The 15,502-nt window shown below is 33.5% G+C and overlaps 3 protein-coding genes across 8 annotated transcripts; 1 reads left to right on the plus strand and 2 right to left on the minus strand.

Moving 5' to 3' along the window:
* Positions 1–2,867: 2,867 nt before the first annotated feature.
* Positions 2,868–9,457, plus strand: LOC105953474 (AAR2 protein family). Of its 6 annotated transcripts, none has more exons than XR_016034665.1 (15): positions 2,875–3,099; positions 3,220–3,302; positions 3,757–3,814; positions 4,535–4,594; positions 5,111–5,240; positions 6,078–6,301; positions 6,378–6,470; positions 6,564–6,635; positions 7,377–7,409; positions 7,620–7,760; positions 7,976–8,032; positions 8,381–8,476; positions 8,559–8,704; positions 9,095–9,310; positions 9,400–9,457. XR_016034665.1 is itself a non-coding variant. In XM_012977138.2 (13 exons), the coding sequence occupies exons 1-13, from the start codon at positions 3,004–3,006 to the stop codon at positions 8,607–8,609; spliced, it is 1,194 nt and encodes a 397-aa protein (XP_012832592.2). In that variant the 5' UTR covers positions 2,868–3,003; the 3' UTR covers positions 8,610–8,872. The 6 variants fall into 6 exon arrangements, 1 of the variants encoding a protein (XP_012832592.2); XR_016034664.1 differs by having other exon boundaries at positions 9,098–9,310; XR_016034666.1 differs by having other exon boundaries at positions 9,210–9,310.
* On the minus strand, positions 8,928–11,218 carry LOC105953476 (uncharacterized). Its single transcript, XM_088826320.1, has 3 exons — positions 11,066–11,218; positions 10,894–10,969; positions 8,928–9,611 (listed from the first exon to the last, which is right to left on the minus strand). The coding sequence occupies exons 1-3, from the start codon at positions 11,117–11,119 to the stop codon at positions 9,052–9,054; spliced, it is 690 nt and encodes a 229-aa protein (XP_088682446.1). The 5' UTR covers positions 11,120–11,218; the 3' UTR covers positions 8,928–9,051.
* A 3,254-nt stretch (positions 11,219–14,472) lies between these two features.
* LOC105953441 (heavy metal-associated isoprenylated plant protein 21) lies at positions 14,473–15,485 on the minus strand. The gene is made up of 3 exons (XM_012977102.2): positions 15,316–15,485; positions 15,069–15,144; positions 14,473–14,892 (listed from the first exon to the last, which is right to left on the minus strand). The coding sequence occupies exons 1-3, from the start codon at positions 15,385–15,387 to the stop codon at positions 14,603–14,605; spliced, it is 438 nt and encodes a 145-aa protein (XP_012832556.1). The 5' UTR covers positions 15,388–15,485; the 3' UTR covers positions 14,473–14,602.
* Positions 15,486–15,502: the final 17 nt, after the last annotated feature.

Consider the following 15,502-nt stretch of genomic DNA (forward strand, 5'->3'; position numbering starts at 1 on the left):
ATTAAGGGCAGATTGAGCGGCGGGAAAGCCGTTTTAATGGCGGCGAGGATGATTTCTTGGAGAAAAGTGCAGGATGAGAGAGAAGATGTGGGTGAAGAATTTGGTGTTGATTGCGGAGAAGAAGATGAAAACGACGCCGTTTGGAAGAAGGGGATTATGAAAGGAGAGAAGTGCCGCCCGCTTGATTTTTCCGGCAAGATTTTGTACGATTGTGATGGGAATCTCCTGCAGGATTGATTAATTACTAATTAATTAATTAATCATGGGGATGAGTGATTAAGAATTAAGATTAATGAATAGATTAATTTTCTTGCTTCTCTCTTATTGCTCGATAAGAATAAATATAACATTTTGGTGTTGTTGAAGGTGATTTTTTTTCTTTCTTTTGCGTGTAACTGGAGGTGGAAATCGGACGGATGTGATTCAAAATTAACTTTCAGCGAAATTCTAATTTTCTTTTTTTCTAAAATGATTAAGTAATTTCAATTTCGTTTTAAGAGATTTCGGAAAAATGGAACATTGGAATTTTGGTGTTATTTAGTTATCTATTATATAAAATAAATAAATATATTGATGTTGCGAGTATGTCATTGCAGAAATGTTTTTACATTTTCCTATATTTTGAAAATAATTTCAAAAATTAAAATCGAATTGGAAATCAGAAACTAAAAACAACTCTAGTTGTAAATATAAATATTAGGGGTCTTAAGATATAGGTCCCTGATGACAAAATTAATTTGAACTAAATGACAAGTTCAACTAAACATTTGCTTCACATCCTTTATTAAATTCATTCCGAAAATACCCTTTCACTCATCTTTCTTTTTTCAATTTTCACTCTAGCACTTTTTACATTATTATAAACAATTTTTTTCCTTATGTTTCGAATTTCGGGTTTCGTTAAATAATTCAGCAAATTTTTAAAATACTATGGTATACTATGTTGTACTATGGTTTACACACAACTATTAAAAAAATATTTTATTCTAGATACTATTTTCGTTTTTTTTTTTTTTTTTTTGTTGTCAATACTGAAGTAGATTATGGTATACCACAGTGTACTACGGTATATTAATTACGGTGTACTATGGTATTTTACAGTGTACTATGGTATACTACGCTGTACGACCAAACCCTAGCATCCTCAACGCATCAGCCGTCAAACCCTAGTAGCCAACATCTGCAGCCGTCACAACCGTAGTCACCTACCAACTTTGGGAAAACCTAGATCTACCACTTTGAACACAAATCAAGCACAATCTCTTGAAGATCAAGAAAATCAGATTCAAATGGTAAAAAAATATATGTTTTCCATCAAATCTCCGCTATAATCACATCCACGCCGCTGCCTCGACCACCACATCCCGTCGCCGCCTCGACCACCACAGCGGCACAGCCCCCCGCCGCCTCGACCACCATAGCAACATAGCCCGCCGTCGTCGCCTCGACAATCACAACCCCTCACCCCGCCTCGACCACCACAGCCACGCCGCCGCCTCGACCACCACAACGGCACAACCCCCCGCTTCCTCGACCACCATAGCAGCATAGCCCGCTGCCGCCGCCTCAATAATCACAACCCCTCACCCCTGTCTCGACAACCACAGCCCCTGCCGCCGCCTCAACCACCACAGACCCCGCCGCCGCCTCAACCACCACAGACCCCGCCGCCGCCTCGTCTATTATTGCCCCTTCATTGTGCTACTAGTCTTGAAAACAAGAGAGAGATATAGAGATAGATAGATGAGAGAAGAAAAAATTGTAAAAAGATGTGCAGAACCGTTTGAGAGATGGAGAGAGAGAGAACGTGGGAGAATATTAAAAGAACGAAATAAATCTGAATTGGAGAAACGTGAATATATAGGTTAGAGAATTTAGGTTAAAAGGGCAAGATAGGGATTAAAAAAAAAATTAGGGATGTGGCTCATATATTATTTGAAACTAAAGATTTAATTAAAAAAATGAATTTCGACTTATCATTTAGTTCAAATTAAGTTTCGTTTGAGGGACTTATAGCATATTACCCCTAAATATTAAATTATCAAATCCTCATTTAAAGTAGGCAATTTAGCTAAGTGATTCTCAACACTATAGCGAATTCCCCTTACAAACAAATAGTGCATATATTTTGGTTTCGATTAAATTTTACACACATTATTTTAAGAAAAATACGGTCTACGAAACGCTATACTTGGTCAAATATACATTTTGGAATTATTAAACAATTGATTTTTTTTAATATATATTTCAAATAAGCCATATAAAATGTGGACTTATGAAAAGACTCAATAATGTTTTTAAAATCGAACCGGACATCGAACCGGAGAGCTAGTTGGGTCTTGGTTGGACCGATTCAACTGGGGTCCAACTGGGTTTTTACTTATTTTGTATTTTTTATTATTTATAAATAATTTTCAAGTGATTATCGTAGGAACATATTTTAAAAATAAAATACTTATCTTTAACATGAATCTATAAGATTTAATTTAATTATTAATTATGTAAATATCATTGAATATATGGAAAAAATAAATAAATAATTATACGTAAATTAATTAAACCATTTGAAGATTTTTTTTTTTTTTGGAACCAATGGAATAAACTAGAATTGATTAATATACAGTAAGACCCACCTAAATTTGTATGAGTTGTATGTATATTTGTGACTATTTTTTTGCCACTTACTTTTTCCCATTTAATTTTTGTATTCTCTTTTAAGAAAACAAACAAAAAAGGAAAAAAGTAAACCCTACAACTATATTTTCATCCGGATTGGTGAGCGGTTCCCGGTTGACTGGTCGGACCGGCCGGTTCGGTCCGGTTTTCAAAACATTGCTCAATACGACTAGACTTATTTGCTTGAACCATCTGTCTTTGTTCTGGAAAATCAACACACACAATCTAAAGAAGAAAGCAATTAGCAATTACGCAGTGCTGAAAAACCTTGAGAATTTAAAATCCCACAACAAAACCCTACATACGCCAAAACTCAAATCACCATCAATGGACGCAGAGGCAGCTCTGGAATTCGTGAAGCATGGCGCTACCCTACTTCTTCTCGACGTTCCTCAGTACACACTCATCGGCATCGATACCCAGGTTTGTGTTGTGTGTCGAAATTTTATTCTCCAGTAATTTAATTTAATTTTTTTTTTTTTTTTGCTGAATTGTGATTGAGTTCGATATGATTGATGTTGAATTCGATTTACTGGTTTGCAGATGTTTTCATCGGGTCCTAATTTTAAGGGAATCAAGATGATTCCTCCTAGTATTCACTTCATCTACTACAGCGCGTCGAACAGGTTTTTCGTTGTTTTTTTTCTTAAATTGCTGTTATTTTGATTGCAAGTGTCAAGTTTGTGTTATTCCATTACAAGAAATAAGTAGAGTTGTTGTAATGTTGATTAAGGTGGTGTTTGCAAAAGGTTTTACAAATAGATTATAAACTTTTTTTTTGCTCATAATATATTTTTAAGTGTTTGCAAAATGAACTTTTTGCTTTTGCTTCTCTTAAAATAAGCAACTTTAAGTTATAATTTGTTAAGCACCCATGACCCTGCTTTTTCTGTTTAAGTTGATTTTCCAGCCAATTTGCAAACACCAACTTTTTCCAAATAAGCACTTAAAACCAACTTAACTCGTAATCTATAACATCTACTTTTAAATAAGCTTTTGCAAACACCACCTAAGTTGTAAATTTGGATAAGCTGATTTGTAATGTATATATTGATTTGTAATGTATATATGATTGTGCAGGGAAGGCAGAGAGTTTTCTCCTGTTGTTGGTTTCTTCGTTGATGCCAGCCTTTCACAGGTTTTTAGCATTATTACATCTTTCGGTTATTGATGGTTTCTTTGTGATGCCAATTGTTTAAAGTGCCACTGTGTTCAAATATTTGTCTGTGTATATGAATTTTATGTCTAGTTTTATGTTAGTTATCTCACATGCAGACCGCCTAAAATCTTTTGTAATTTGCCTGATTGTTTGTTCGATACATTTTATCACTTTATTAATGGTGAATTGTAGGATGATAGTTAGAAATTTGGACACCTATTTGATGTCTTATAAATATGCTTATCAAAGGTGACATTTGATTTTAATCAATCATTAACCTCGCATGTTTGCATAGTATTAATAATGAAATCTGCTGGTTATGGTGTAGGATAAACTGAAAGTAACAAAGTTTCTTACATTATTGTGTCTTATCGAACCAGTTTTTGTTTACCACTGACGAAGGTGGATCATTTGAAGCCAGTATCTAGTAATAACTGCAGTAACTATGAGCATGTTTTTCATATAAGGTGACTCATTACTGAGCATGGCCAATAGGGATGCGTGGCCGAGATGAGATTTTCCGTACGAGTTTTTATCATTTTAGCTCTCTCCCGCTGGTTATTTTTTGGTCGATTACTGGCTTATGCATGGAGTTTATTTATTACCCTCTGTTATTGATTTGTGATAGATTAATTTCCATCATCCAATAAGAAAACATGCGTACACGACGAACCTTATATATCAAAATTTGTGTGGCAGGTTATTGTTCGGAAATGGGATCAAGAGGAAGAGCATCTTGTCAAATTGTCAGAAGAAGAGGTGAGTCGTCGTGAAACTACTTATTTGAGTTTTCGCTGATGATGTATATGCACATAAAGTGGCTATTAAAATGTCATATCTTAGGGATCCGTCGTTGTTTGAAGCCTGAGCCTTTTAAGTACTTTGAGAAGTTGACTTGTACTTCAAAACTCTATTAGTGTGTGCGTAGAATATGCTCGTCTACTAGCATCATGTTTTATGCGAGTAATCATGCTTTTCCATTTTTCGTTATTTGAGATGGATTTTTTATGTTTACTCAGAAAGCTACTAAGATCATTGAATTTATTTTCCCATGGTTAGCTGCCTTAGTATATAGAGTAATAGAGATGAATGATGTATCTGTAAGCTCAATTTGGCTGGTCCATTGTTCTAGTTTAGATCTCATGAACTTCTGGGGATATAGACATAGTTTAGGTCACCATCTTAAAGAATGGTAGGAAACGTTTTTCCTGATTAACACACTTACTTCCATTTCGGTGTTTTGATGCTTTAAGTAACCTTTTCTTTTTTATTCAGGAAGCAAGATACTCTGATGCGGTTAAGAAGTTGGAATTTGATAAGCAGCTAGGACCATACACATTGAGCCAGTATGCCGATTGGATTCATCTGTCAAACTATATCACCAAAGATACAATTGAGCGCATTGGTAGGTTATTTCATATTTGGTCAATTGATATTTTGTTACTCTCTTTCCGAATCCCGATCCTAGAATTGCATCATAAGTTGATTTTTACTTCCTTTTGGACCATAGTTTGTTGCATTCCTCGGTTGGATTTTCAAATAAATGACTGGGATTATGTTAAGCAGAGAGGATTACTAAACAGTGTGAATTAGCAAGAAATCGGATCCTTAAATAGCAAATTAAATGTTGGGGGGTTACAGTGATGTGTATTTTGTTTGTAGCCATATGACATTCATATTCTTTTTGTCTGTCTGAGGTGGAGTCTGGATTAAGTCTCATGTTCTAGTTTGACTTTTGTAGTTGTTGCCACAACTTGCGTAAGAGATGAAGAACCAATAGTTTTCTAGATGAATAAAAGTTTAGTTACATCAATAGAGGCATTAGACATTAAACAATAAATGAAGAAACTCTAATCCTATCTCTGCAACTAAATTCGTAGAAAATGTAATTGGCCTTTTTCTTTATTGACCACCTTTGGTGTAGATATGCAGACTCTATGCATGGCGAATACAAAAAAAAATTATGGGTATTATGTGCCTCTACGTATCCAAAATGAATTAGTTCTCAGTTCTCACAGAGGCCCTGTTGGCTGTAGCTATTATAGTAAAGCTGCGACCATTCCACTCACTGGAGAAACTGAATATTTTTCTCCGAGGATGACTTTGTGTTTCTTTTGTCTAGCATTTGTTGAATTGTTTTTGAATTTCTCGTGTAACAATGTAGGCCTGGAATTTTGATGTGTATTATGCCGCTAGGTCTGTCCTTATGTTTAGTGATTTTTACTGGATGTACACTTTACAGAACCTATTGGAGGAGAAATCACAATTGCCTGTGAATCTGATATGTTTGCGAAGTCAACTAAAACGTCCATGGAGAAAACATTGGCCGAGCAGTTAAAGAACAGCAAGCTTTCAGTGCCTGAAGAGAAGTCCCAAAGAAGAGGTTGTTATTACACTGCAGTTCCTCGGATTGTCAAGCAAAAGGGCATAGGTGTGGAAGAGCTTACCAGTTTGAATCTCGACAAGGTATTTGAATGTTGTTATTTGTCAAATTGGAGATTTTGTAGTATGCTGATTTAGGGAGTATTCTTCTCTTTTTCAGACGCATCTCTTGGAAAGAATATTGATGAAAGAATATGGAGGTGATGAAAATGCACTTTTAGGAGAACTGCAGTTTGCATTCATTGCATTTCTGGTAATAAAGAACTCTGCCCTCTGATCTTTTCTGCTATGCATGAATATGGATCTGTTTGAACATTCACATACTAAATTATGCAAAAATATTCAGATGGGACAATCACTTGATGCATTTTTACAGTGGAAGCTTTTAGCGAGTCTCTTATTTGGCTGCACAGAAGCTGTAAGTCCCCATCGTCGGATCTTTAAATTAATCGCCATATTTATCTGACAAACTGCACTCTCTTTTCTATAAAAAGTTGTCATTCTGTTAGTTGTTTTCCGTGCAAAAATGATCAACATAGCAGAGAAACCTTTGTCCATCCTAAATGCTCTAGAATCTATCAATTATATGAAGATTGGCCCCAAATTTGAAAATTGGCTTGCAACAAAATTATAGTTATCTCAAAATTAATATTTAGTTTAGAGTGTCTTGGAGAAGCGCTAATCTTAGCAAAAACTTCATTACTTTGTACGCAGTACTACTATGTTGTTTCTTTATTCAGTGAAATTGTTCTATAGGTTGCCTTACAGATTTCTCTGCTAAAGCTCTGAGTATAAAGATAAATAGTCGGGGATTCTCAAATATAACTTGGTTCTGCGGAATTTGAACTTCTGCTAGTGTTTGAATTTGTGTAGTATATGGGTTGTAGCTCGTTGCTAACCTATATGAGTGTCTTGTACATCTGTTAAGTCTATTCATGGATATGATTGGCAATTTACCTGTACTTCGTTTCAGAGATACTATAATTTGACAAGGCAGATCTAAAAAATATATTTATTCAGTATTTATAATTCTGTTCACTGTGTAAAGAGTTTTTATAAATATCTCTCTCGTGGAGGTTCTCCTTTATGGATTTGAAACACGTGTTAGAAATATTTTTCATATGCAATTCCTCACCGCTGTTGTTTCCTTTTTTTGTAGCCTCTTCGCACCAGGAGTCGGCTATTCACCAAGGTATACTATTGAAGTTCATATCTATCTATCTGTTATTGTTGCAAATATGCCGCTTTAGGAAACTACGACATTATTTTCGACATAAGAAAAAGAAAAATAAATAGGAGCATTCAATTACGATACAATAGGAGCATTCTATTGTTACTTGAGATATTTCTCATCCTTTTCGTCAAATCTTCCTTCTGAATTCTGAAAATTGTGTGTTAACAGTTTATTAAGGTCATATATTATCAGCTGAAATGTGGATTTCAAAAGGACCAAAAGGAGATCGGTGCTATGCCTGAAGGAGTGTCAGCGTTGTTGGACGAGTCCTGGTTATCTTCTGATAGCTTTCTGCACTGCATTTGCAAGGTAATGTCACGGGGATGAAATAAATACTCTTTTATCTGCAGTTAGTATTAGATGATCTTAATCATAATGCGGTCTCCAATCTAGGTTCAAAATACTACTTGACTAACAATCAATCTGAAATTTACCACTTACACTCGTTAAACCTTTTTTCTAAATTTAGTATTACTTCGTTAAATAAGTATTGGGCTTACTGTGCTATACCTTTTTAATTGCAGGATTTCTTTTCCCTGGTACTAGAAGCTCCAGTTGTTGATGGGGACCTTCTCTCTTCGGTATGTATTCTTGAATAGTAGGGATTTACTTCTTTATTTGTCATTGCCATTTGAGGGTTACAAGGACAAGTTATTATACAATTTTAAGGGAATTATAGTTATATTGAATTATTGTAATATAATATCAAATATTAATAATGCCGATCCTACTTTTTTTTATTAAATAACTGCAATATGGTGGATTTCAATTTCTGGCTTTGACTTAGAAAATACAAAACAAAGTTATTTGATCTTGGGGTCACAACATGTAAAAACTTGCTTGTGATAGTTCAATTATTCGATAGCTCCAAAATGCCCCTTAAAAATGAAATAACGTATGGCTTAAATTTTCCTTTTATCTTGTGAAAGACGAGAAGACTCAAATCACTGCTTGAGGACACTTTAGGTTGGCACTTTCAGCCGAACAGTACAGCTGACGCAATTTATTTTGACGAAGACGACGAGGTATGTATACGATGATGTAGATTATTTTACTTTAATCAATATTCGTTTCACTTATGTTCATTAATGTTTCAATTTTCTGCAGTATGCTCCAGTGGTAGAGATTTTGGATGACACAGAGTGCATGAATACATGAACTGAAGTACGAAATACCAACGTTGGTTGTCCCTCCAATTTCAATTCACAACAAGAAGCAAACTTAGTCCCCGTGTGCATGTGCAAGTAAACGAGGTGAAATCTAGGCTTCCAATTTTCACTAATACGCGAAAAGTTTTAGTTAACTAGATATCTTGTAGCATCCTTTCGTACTCCTATTGACGATATAACATAATGTTTTCACTAATGTACATTTTGTCATTTGTAGTTGAATTTTAAAATCAATAGAGCTCTTTGGATTTACTACGAGGCAGTAATACTAGCAATTAAGCACTTAATTTTAGAATTATCCTTAAAATAAATAAATAAATATATCTCGTTTAGTTCGATAGAAAATATCTAAATATATTTCGTTTAGTTCCCAGCCAGAATTTAAAATATCTTACAAAAGCAGAAACAAATGTAAACTATAGAGTCGAATCTTACATTCCGAATGTATGACCGTTCCAATTCTCGTAAGTGAAGCAGTTAGGTGGATGCATCAAGCTGTTCGTCGGATACATATTCTGCATGTTGGTGTATATCACAGGATATGTATAATTGTACGACGGTGCATGCATGTTATTATCCATCATCGCAGGTAAATTGTATTGATACGCATAAGCTGGCCACCCCGTGTAGAAGTTCTCGAGCCTGTCGAATTGTGCAGGAGCATAGTAACCTGGATGGGGTGAAGTGTAGGTAATACTTTCCATATCGCTGATGTCATTTTGTTTCCAGTCCGAGAAATCTTCGTTCATCTCTGTTTCTGCTTTCTGATTGTTGCTTAGATAATTCTCGAGCTCAGAGGAATTGAAACTATACATCGGACTCTGCATCCCGTTCAGGTATGTGTCGTTCTCGATCCAGTCATTCGGGCTTGTTTCCCAAAGCTCTGCGTTTTTGCCAGATTTGGCTAATTTCTTGATTAATATTGTGGGGTCGACATTTCCCGTAACTGTTACCTTGTCTTCTTCAGCATCTATTTCCACTTCATACACCCCTGTATGATAAAAAAAAAAAAAAATGAAAAAAAAAAAACGTAAAGCGTGATTTAGGGCTGTCTTAATTAATGCTTAGGATAGGTGTCGGTAGGGGTGAGTTCGGGACGGGATTTCGGGAATTCGGGATTTTCGGGATCGGGATTTCGGGATTCGGGATAGAAATTTTAAATCCCAATCCCGTCCCAAACTATTAAATCCCGAATATATCGGTATCCCTAAATATTTCGGGAAACGGGATTGGGATCGGGAAATCCCATATTTTGCCTAAAAACTAAGAAATATTGCATCTTTTTTCCATTACTATTATTTTATATACTAAACCAACTTGAATATATTATATACATACTATTGTTCTTGCCTTATTTAATTTTACCACAAAACTTGGAACAAAAAAAAATTTAAAAATTTAAAAATAAGTTGAAACAATATATTTTGTATTGTATTTGTCATCTCCTTCACAATATATATATATATATATATATATATATATATATATATATATATGTGTGTGTGTGTGTGTGTGTGTGTGCGTGTGTGTATTTTTTTATTAGTTTTTTTTTTTTCTTTTTTTCCTAATTCGGGATTAAAATATCCCGATCGGAATTGAACCAATTCCCTAATACCGATCCCGTATTTGTTCCTAATCCCAATCCCGAATCCCGTAATCCCGAATTCCCGAAGTTTTAGTCCCAAATAGTAAAATTTCGATCGGGACGGGACGGGATCCCGAATCCCGATCCCAAATGCCTAGCCCTAGGTGTCGGAGTCTAATTTTGTGGTTGAAAAGTAAAACAGAAAGTTTATACTCTGTTTGGAGTAAGAGGTATTTTATTAGCAGTTGAATCAAAATGAGAGAGAATATCTCAAGGCCTCGTTTGGTTGCCAAAATAGGACTAACCAAGATACGATTAAATAATCATATGAAAATCCTATTATTTTATTGAACCCCGAAAGGTCGAACAAAAAATCTGCCTACGAGAAGGACAAGGCATGATAACATAATACTTACGGGTCGACCCGAGAAGCTATTGGATTTACCAAACATCAAACGAAGTCCAATTATTTAGTTAATCATGGCTAATTATTAAGTGTTTATGGATACAATATCATTTTAGGAGCATCTTACATTTCCATTTCTGTATGGGGGAGAAATCGGCTTATTTGAATGAAATATTTCGAAACAAAATAAACGCGACTACTATTCTATGCTAATAATAGATTGATTTTGAATTTAGAGTTGAAGTTTAGTAGAAAGCATAATTTGTGGGAAAAAATCCACACCTTCGATCTTTCGAAGAAGTTTCTTCACTTTGTGCATGCAGCCCTGACAGTGAATACGGACCTTCAAAATGTGCGTCTGCGAACGAATAACAAAACACACATTGTTATTATAAATGTTAATAATATCAAGAAACTCGAGATAATAATTAATAGGTATACAATATTAACAAACCTCAATCTTTACAAACTTGAAGTTGTTATACTCATCCTCAGCCATTTTCCACATTGTTTCTCTTTCAGTTTTTGTTAATGTGAAGAATGAATTGTGGTCTCAATAACTGATTTCTAGTCTTCCTTTTGTTGCCTGTGAAAACTGTTTAAAGTACTTTAGTACTCTGGCAGTAGAATATTTCAGACAACCAACTTATTATGCAGTTTAGTCTACAGAACAAGCAGTTATGCATGACTGTGTGTGTTTCCACACACGCACAATGTGTTTACTGTGTGTAATATGTTGTATGTATATCTGGCAATGGATTAAATTAAATTACTCCTTTTAGATGTATTAATTAATTAATTAATTATCATACATGAAAGAAATTGTCATGTTTTTCGTTGTTATTGTTTTGTGCATGTAATAACATTAAAGTATTTCGTTTCATTTGATTTGATTCATTAAAATTGCAAACTTTACTACATAAATACTAAACTAGAATAAATGTTGAACTACCTTTTGAAATAGGAAAAAATTGCCCAGCTTTTTGTCAAGTTAATAAAGGAATTGTGGGGGGTTTATAGGCGATGGGTCAAGGTTCCATACTTTTACAATAGTCGGGGGCGAAATTAGGGATTTCCGGTTGGGGGGCCAAGAATTTAAGAGGATTTTCGGTCAGGGGTTCGAGGGCAGCGCCACCGATTTTTTGGAGGATGTTTTTAGGTTATAAAACAAAACAATTTTTTTTTTGACGAAATAAGTATATATTTGTAGACTTCAATTAGAGAAAAGTTAAAATTTAGTGTTTCCATTATATATGATCATTAGAATTTCTTAAAATTAAAAATTAAGAAATGTTTGTGGATGGACGCATGACCTACTAAAATAATAAAAGTTTAGTACTAAATAGAAATTTGATATATTTAAGAATCAAATATAATTCATAATTGTAGGGCTGTGCATGGATCGGTTTTAACCATCAACTAACCCATTTTCGACCCACAATTTGTGATGGTTAATCAACCATCAACCGACCCATTTAAGTTGGGTCGATAATGTCAACCAACCCATGTATAGTTGGGTCGATAATGGTTTCTAATATGCTAAAAAGTTGGTTAGTCGGTTAATATCGGCCAACCAACTTTATTCATTAATTTATTATTTATTAATTTTAATTAAAATATTTAATATTTTTAATTTCAAATTTCTATTTTATATCACATTTATTAAATTGTTTAATATTGACCAAAATCCTAAAAGTAATAAATCTAACCTAATTATCTAATTTGAACTATTTTAATTTTAAGACATATAGTCTAAATATTTGGACGATTATTATTCGTTGAACTATTTATGTTTAATTGCAATGTATATGCCCGTAATGTTTTGAATTTTTTATTTGAATATTATTGAACTAGTCGCATTTAATTTATAAAAGATATAACGTTGTAACAAGTAATAAAATATTAAAAAAAATAAAAAAATATTTAGATGGATGACCCATCAACCAAACCACCAACCAACCCATTAAATTGGTTTTCAACCATTACCCAACCCATGTAAATTGGGTCGATAACGGTTTCCAATATTTGACAAAGTGGGTTGGATGGGTTGGGTTGGTTTTATTGCTGGTTTTTAACCAAACCAACCAACGCACAGCCCTACATAATTGAAAGAATGTCACTAAAAAAAAAAAAACAGTTACTTCTATTTTTTAACGTTATTTTAGTTTATGGACTTTCATAGTTAGCTGTTTAATAAAAAAAATATGAATTTATAGAATAAAATTTGATCGAAACTTGAATTAGAAAGTACAAATTAAGTATTTTATTTTATTTCAAAAAGGCGTACATAAGAATGGGACGACGGCCCCCGAGCTCATATGTAGTTTCGCCAATGACGTTTCATTATGATAATATTGGTTTCTAGGTTTTTTTACGATATTGTAAATTTTACGAGATTCGTATGAAGCCAATGAAAAAGTGAGGTGCAAAATGACTATTTTCCGGGATAGTAAGGTTGCTAATTATATATTCTTATGAAAGAGAAGTTTACTAATTATATAAACCACTTAATATGAATGAGGGTATAGATCCCTACTTTATTTTGGCAAATGAAAATCACTTTAATCACATCTAAATTATTATATGATAGTCCGGATGGTATAAGCACAAGAATCTTTTTCTTGTTAACGCAACTTAAAAGAGAAGTCTTCTTTCGGAATCTCCGCTTCACCTTCGTTTTCCTTGTTGATTTGACCATTGCCTTCTCTTTCACCTCTGCTTTTCGGGAAAGATTTGAGTTACACTTCGAATAGTATTGACACCACAATTTTAGCTATAACGGATAGGTCAACGTCGAACCTCTTCACACTAATTATACTTGAATAAGAATTAGAGCTCGTTTGGCTCAGCTTATTTTAAACTTCTGATAAGCGTTTTTCTTTCAAACATTTTGGAAGAACTTATAAGCTAGCTATTAAACATCTTACAAGTGTAGCCAAACACCCTGTTAGAGTTTTTGGGTTTGTTGGATGTTGCACTTGGCAAATCTTTATTTTCTAGGATCCTACAATAAAAGTGTTATGTATAGATAGCTACTCATTCTGGTGTTTGCGCACGTCCACATGTTTGTATGCGGACTATATGTGTAGATTTACGATGCAAAATTGTCTAGTGTATTTTATCAAGTGTAACATCTACAAAATCGTATTTTTTTGGAAAATAGTATCGTAAAAGATAGTAACCAATAGTGGCGAATCTATGTGTAGTAATGTTCTTCCAATCTAATTTGATCATTCAATAATAATATTTTGACGCAGTTTATAAAGCTACAATAATAATATTTTGAGCATTATATGTACTTATTTTGTAACTAAAGGATGGTTGAAGAAGGCATTTTCTAATAATTAGTATCTAGAAAAAAAATACAATATGTTCCACTAATTTTATTTCCATTAATTATTTCTTTAATACATATTTAACCCCTAATTAAATATTATAGTCATTATCCTACATAAATTAACAACATGCAGTAACAATTAAGCTAACACATACAAAAGTAACAACCTTTTCTTTTCTCATTCCATGAATCACTAATCTTTTAGAATAAAGTCAAAAGAAAAAGCTTAGTAGTAAAGTGCAATGGAATAATTTATTAATAGTAAACCCCACTGTGGAAAACATTGTTCCAAAAAACGAATTAATTGAAGTCAACATGCTTCAAAAAATAAAGAATAAATTATGGCTACCTCCTGAAGTAAGGTTAAATTACAAAAATACCCTCATGTTTAAATAATTATAACTACTTTCCTCAATTATAAATCTTCTTTACGTCCACCTTAGGGGTGACTGTAATTTACCCAAAAGTAAATGTAAACAACAAGTTTTAGAAAAATTATAAAACAAAATTTATGGCAAAAAAAGTTAACTAAACTGATGGATTTATTCATCTGATATGCCTCAAGTACTTACACTAATTATTTTCTCATCCATAAGGAGCAAAATACCGAACAAAATTAGACAATAATAATAATAAGATTAAATTATAATAAGTTCACATAATCGAACAAGCGTGAGGGTTATCTTCACTGAATAGATATGTGATTGTTTCTTCAGTTGCATTTTGAATAGGATACGCCTGCACGTTTTTTACGTAACCAGACGGAGCCTTTTTGTCGTAGACTTGAGATAAATGTGGAAATTGAACTAAATTGTGTGGAATATAAGGCCAGAATTCAGCTCTTTTTCCTGTGTTATTCACTCTCTTTAAGACCTTGTTTGGATCGACGTATCCATTCACAGTTACTCGGCTTAGCTTTCTGTTAACTTCCACGGTTTTCACTCCTGAAAGAAGTTATTAAGCCAAACAGCCCTCATGATTTTCTTTTTTTTATAATAATAAATAAATAAAAGATAGAATATTGCTTATTTATAGTTAATATTTGTGCATGTAGAAATAAGTAAATAAATAAAAAAAGAGGTAATTGATATTATATTAATAAATATAATATATAATGAACCTTTGATGTTTTTAACAGCATTCTTGACTCTTCTCTCACATCCATCACAGTCCATTTTCACTTTGATCTCAACTGTCTGACAAATTAGAAACGAATAAAGATCGATGATCAAAATCTCGATCGTACGATATAAAAAAAATAAAATAGAAAACCCTATATATATACAACCACATTTCACACACAAACACACATGTTTTCTGTGTGTTTTACAAGCAATGTATGTATGTGCATGGCTGATATGTTTTACCTGCATTGATTTCCTTTTGCTTCTAGGGCTTGTGACAGTGCAGAAGTTTGATAGATAGTCAAGAGCACCCATTTATTTATTTTTTTATTATTCTTATTTTTATATATTTATTTGCTCTTGATTTCACGCAGAGAGCAAAGAAGAAGGGGTTCTTGGTATTTATACTACTATTTTGAGGGCCTCAATA

This window comes from Erythranthe guttata, chromosome 12 (assembly GCF_056151865.1).
Source record: "Erythranthe guttata isolate IM_541 chromosome 12, IM_541, whole genome shotgun sequence".
Lineage (NCBI taxonomy): Eukaryota > Viridiplantae > Streptophyta > Magnoliopsida > Lamiales > Phrymaceae > Erythranthe > Erythranthe guttata.